This window comes from Ascidia mentula, chromosome 2 (assembly GCF_947561715.1).
Source record: "Ascidia mentula chromosome 2, kaAscMent1.1, whole genome shotgun sequence".
Lineage (NCBI taxonomy): Eukaryota > Metazoa > Chordata > Ascidiacea > Phlebobranchia > Ascidiidae > Ascidia > Ascidia mentula.
In genome coordinates, this window is record NC_138567.1 from 396,626 (window position 1) to 401,967 (window position 5,342).

The 5,342-nt window shown below is 35.3% G+C and overlaps 1 protein-coding gene across 2 annotated transcripts; it reads right to left on the reverse strand.

The window, feature by feature from the left end:
- Positions 1–444: 444 nt before the first annotated feature.
- On the reverse strand, positions 445–5,114 carry LOC145889051 (uncharacterized). 2 transcript variants are annotated; one of them, XM_082979932.1, is made up of 11 exons: positions 4,760–5,114; positions 4,198–4,322; positions 3,907–4,080; positions 3,726–3,763; positions 3,584–3,669; positions 3,398–3,438; positions 3,207–3,234; positions 2,791–2,934; positions 2,475–2,625; positions 2,224–2,328; positions 445–1,908 (listed from the first exon to the last, which is right to left on the reverse strand). In XM_082979932.1, exons 1-11 carry the CDS (start codon positions 4,808–4,810, stop codon positions 1,727–1,729), a joined length of 1,125 nt encoding a protein of 374 aa, XP_082836058.1. In that variant the 5' UTR covers positions 4,811–5,114; the 3' UTR covers positions 445–1,726. The 2 variants fall into 2 exon arrangements, with proteins under 2 accessions (XP_082836058.1, XP_082836057.1); XM_082979931.1 differs by having other exon boundaries at positions 3,584–3,672.
- Between the last annotated feature and the right edge of the window lie 228 nt (positions 5,115–5,342).

Here is a 5,342-nt window from a genome sequence, read left to right on the forward strand (position 1 = left end):
TTTCCTATGTAAGTAATTTAACTAAAGCAATCTGCAACAACCGCAGCCTCCTTGCAATGTATGTCTGGGAAAATGTAATTAGTAACAAGGTAACGTCTTGGTATTATTGTATGTACCTGACCACAAAATACCATTATAATTGGATTGACGAAAGAGCTGCACGAAAACTCAAGTAAAGAAAAAAAAATCCTTATTGAAAAATTACAACAATCGCTGTACACAGTCGCCCTGTGTGGGGTGGGGATTAAAACACATCCAACTCTTGCTGTGTTCGCCTCCTTAGGTTCGGGTCCGACTGATATCCAAGTTCTCAAAGAACCCAATGCTTTTGAATATAAACAAGCTTTCAAATACATTTTTAATAGAACTCAAACTCCTTTTGGCATAAAAATTCACATTACTTTATAAAAGTAATTCCATGCTTTCGCATACCTTGGCGGCGTGGCCTGTGGACTTTATGGCTTTATTTTTACCGACGTTTCGTCTGACATATAGGTTGTGGTTCAGCAATTCATAATGTACAAAACGACAGCACAAAAACGCACGAAAAACAAAATAGGAATTACGTTGGCACAGCAGAGTAACTAAAAATAAAAGACAAATAAACACAGAATAAGAAATACAAGCAGATAAAGTGTGTGAAAAACTTGCTGTTTTGCGGAACATTTGTAGAAATATATTTGAGCGACATAAATTTTTAATTATATTCGGAAATTTCTCGTGGGCACGAATCCCTTGGTATTCGTTGGACGCCTGGAGCAATGTTGCCATGAATAAAGCAGCGAGCGGCGAAATAACATTAAATGCTAACTTACGCTAAAAAATTGTTGTTCTCAACATAATATCACAGTCGTATTGATGGCGTCATTTAAAATGTCAACAGCGAATATATAGGAAACTGGCTGCATCCCAGAGAATCCACGCAATCGAAAACCAGCGGGCAAACACAGTGGCATGTTGAGGAACGCCAGTGCAACGCGACAGACAAATGGAATAAATGCAACGATTGTTCGGGTTCAACTTTCACAACATGCGAAAAACTAAAAAAAATTGAAAAACGACGTAAAGCTTCAAGCTGTGTAAGAAACAAACAAAAAAAAGAAAATGGGTTGGTATTTAAATGGATTTCAACGTGGTTTTTTGAACAGGCCTTTTTAATGATAAACGAGTAAATGTTGAAAATAAATAAACAAAACAGCACTCAATTTGGAAATGCTTACCGTGTGACCCAAGTGCAGAAACTTTAGCAACAATTGCATGCATTTATTAATAATTAAAAAAATTTGGCACAAGTTTGTAAATTGCAAGCATGAGTGTGAAATGCATGGATTGATTTTTTTGTTAACAATCATCTAAAAACAAAAAACATGGATGGAAACTTTGAAAGAATTCATCACTACCAGGTTACCATAGAAACTAGACGCTGATACAACAAAGGAAAAATTTTGACGGAAAAAAGTTGGATTTGGGTGTTTTTGAACAAACGGTGTTGATGATTTTGTCAGCCAGACTACAGGTTGGAAAATTACTTTTGAAGTGTCAACACACACATAAGACTTAGTGATTCAATCCAAATGCTTTTGCATAGAAAAGAATATTTTTTAACATTTGTCAAACAGTAAAAAATCTTTCAGGATAAAAGCAGTCACCATGACAATGACTCACTGAGAAAAGTTAAAAAAAATCAATGACACCATCCTGCAAAATTTGGACAAAAGTGTAAAGTTCACGATATATTGCCTTTGGCTTGCTTAAATTTGTCCATGATATCAGAAACATGATCTGCAAGCACCTGCAGTCTGTTTTCTTCAAGGTAATTCTGTATGTTTTCAGCTGTAATTGAACATTCGCGTCTCTGACATTGTTCAAAAACTCGGTTGAAACATTCTTCAAGACTGAGGTTTTGACCTGAAAAGTGTGTTTTTTGTTATAAAAGTCAGCATCTTTTCTTGACGCAAATATCACAGGTGAAAGTTTTGATCAAATTTGCCAAAAATGGTTCAGAGACCATTATTTTAAAAAGCTTTTTATAATATAGTAATAACAATGTCTCACCAAAATATACCAAACCACAAATGCTTTCTTGAATATTATAAATGTGTTTTTAACATAACCGGCCAAATTTAGAACAAAATACCAATTATTACAAAAGTGTAATTTTTACTTCAAAGAAAAATGTAAAGTATTTCTTCAGGTTTTTATGCCCAATAGTAAACTACTCACTTTCCACTTCTTCAAAATCACTCGTTTTTGCTCCAAATTTTCTCAGAAATTTTGTTCTGTCATTCCGAGTCATTTCCATTCCAATATACAATTTAATTTTATTCACTGCACAAAAACGTGTGTAATAAACGCTTGAAAGAACAAAACTCACTATTGCATAAGTGAGGTACTGTAAGAAAAATCACTCAAATTGTGCTTGAAACAACAAATAGGGCCTGGATACGCAAGAATGCCAAAGAAGTTTGTCTTACCGACAGCATCTTCATTTTGTGATGTTGGCTTTCTTTCGGGTTTAACAATTCTTGACATCTGCATCGAACCGCTACCACACCGTCCAGTTGGTTGAAAACTGTTGGCATTAGATTTAGGCGCAGCCATGTTAAAGTTCTCAGGCATCTCATTCTGCAGAAAAATAAAGAAATTGAGTAGATTTAATCAATACAGTAACGTTGTATCTGGATGATGTTGTGAATGCTTTTCATTCAAGTTTGGATTGAAAGTGGGAAAATTTATCTGTGATGCCAACATTTATGCAAATTTATTCAAAATATAGTCAGTTAGTGGTACCTGGTCCATGCAATCATCTTGCTTTTGAGATGATGTGGAAGAAGGAGTTACAGGACCTGATTGGGGATTTTGAGGTGAACCATTTGGTTTAGATGATGTTAGTGGCAATAAAGGGGTTGTTTGGGTTGGAGGATTGCCATTTTGCTAAAATGTAATATACGGATTTATTGCTATGTGGCATAGAAGTTTGGGTACTTAAACAGGCTACTCCTAATGTAACACTATCAGCCTAATTTCAATTACTAACAATTTCTAACAGCACTTAGTTGGGCTTAATTTATGTTAACATTTGTTAAAAACAAAAAGCATCCAGAGGACAAGGTCATGGTGCACGATTGTCAGTCTGTCTGCATGTACTTTTATGGTTGTCACTCATAAAAAGAAAGTAATAACAGTTATTGTCAATAAATTCAAACCTGGAGATTTGTGTCCGTGTTTCTCGTTCTGCAACAAAGAAAAGCAATAAACATCAGTTGGTCTATGCAGGTAATCGTTCAACAACTACACAAAGCAGGAACAAAGCTACAATGCTGAAGTCACTTAAGAAATTTGCTTTTACTGCTGTTGGGCTTCATCTTTGTTTCAACAAAAAAATGAACATATTTACCTGGTATTCCTTCTTTCAAGAAACGATGGCAACTCCCTCACCTAAATGTATTTCATGAGTAACAAAAATTAAGAAGTGGTATCTGACCAATCTGACCTAAAATATTGTCTAGTTTAAAAAAGTTGGTAGAGTATTTTCTGCTGACACAAAAAAAAATATTATCTTGCTTTCTTACTGGAAAATTACCTGGAAATAGTAAACCCAGGGTACAATTGTTGTTAGGAGCAGAAACACACAAAGAACTCCTAATACTATGGTCAAAATGTTGGCATCTGCTAAAACAGAATGGTCATGTTTACAAAATACTGAAAACATTTAAATCACCTACCGTTCTCTGTTGGTGGCAAGCAACTCTGAGTGACACACCTGAAGCAAAACATAAAATATTTGCGATTTGTCTGAGCCAACTGGACCAAAAAATCCTAGTTCTATTCACTGTTTTTTGCTTGTTTTACTTCAAACAAGTGGTTCAAGTTTTTCGTCTGCGGTCAAATCAATTTCCAACAAACCTGGCCGGAAAACATTTGCTCCCTTGAAGTCTGACCTCTCTCTCATTGCATGATTCAACTGATTTTGAACATGTTTTATTGAGATGAGGTCCATGTGTGGTGTATGTCTGGTTGGCAGGATTTGTCACATCAAATGAACATGGTTTGCAAACTGTTGTATTTTCAAAGTCCTTTCTGTGAAAAAGTTTAAATTTATTGACTGTGAAACCAGGAGGATTTCTCTTGTGAGATTTTTTTTTCTCATTTTACAAATTCTAACATGAGGTTGGGGAGGGTTCTTATCAAACTTACCCTTTACACAATTCAGCCGCATATTCCCCTGCATTGCAACCACAGCAGTGATGATCATTTGTAGGTACAAGAACTCTACCTTGGGCGTTAGGTACTGTGTGGCTGCATGTCAGATTTCCACTAACCTGCAAAAATTGTCAATAAATAACTTTTATTAAATCTGCTTGTTCACTTGTTTAAAAACAACCTTAACCAATACTTTCTACAAGGAATAGGAAAGCCAAAGCTAATTAATATAAAGAAAACTGCTGTGTTCATCATCAGTGCTGCCTGTGTTTGAAACGTTTGCTTAATAATGAAGTTATTTATCTAGTCGCCTCATAACAGATTACAACATGTTGCGTCCGGACAATATTCACTTCAGCAAAAATTTACTGATAATCTGTGCAATTAATGTTCGCCCAAAAAAACACCTCCGTGCCAATTACAAACTTTCCAATCTCATATATTGGCCTCATGCCCATGCGTATCATAATATAACTAAAACATTTTGATTTGAAAAAGCAAAGAATATACTTTAATTTTGTGTCACATCTAGTACGAAAACACAAATAATACTCACCAAAATAAAAACGAAGTTGAAACTGAAAAAAATAATACGGAAACAAAACATTGTGAAGTTGAAAAAAATGGGAAAAAATATCAGAAACACAAACAAACAAAAAGAAAATGGTGAATTCTATGACGAAAACAAAAACATCCAGGGTTTAACGAAAATCCTGCCTTCACAACACTTGGAAATAAGAAAATGATAAATAATCCTAAGTCATCTGTCTGTTTCAAGTTTTTACGACATATATATTTCGCCTGTCTGTGCAGGCATCATCAGTATCGCTAAAAAAACAACACAACAACGGAGTTAACCAACAGTAATGCAAATGTAAAAATACCTTACAAACTGACAATCAGATTTTACGAGGTAAGGTGCGACTGAACTGTCGGCTTTGGCTGGTTTGTGGGGACGCTCGATAAAACATAAAATAAAAAAGGGGAGAACACAACAAGCTGCAAACCATAGCGGTAAAAAATGCCGGCGGTGATCTGGCTCTACGTCATTGATAATCATTTTCTGCGTTGATCCGTTACTGAGTCTCTGTCAGCCATAAGGGCTACACAGGCGATTCATAGAAATCAAACTCTCACTT

What these genes read in the sequence shown, in the direction of transcription:
- LOC145889051 (XM_082979931.1), bottom strand. Translation starts at nt 4,810, where the DNA reads ATGTTTTGTTTCCGTATTATTTTTTTCAGTTTCAACTTCGTTTTTATT. An exon ending in GCGGCTGAATTGTGTAAAGG is followed by an intron (nt 4,081 to 4,197) that starts GTAAGTTTGATA and finishes ACTTTTTCACAG; the next exon opens with AAAGGACTTTGAAAATACAA. An exon ending in CTTGCCACCAACAGAGAACG is followed by an intron (nt 3,673 to 3,725) that starts GTAGGTGATTTA and finishes ATTCTGTTTTAG; the next exon opens with CAGATGCCAACATTTTGACC.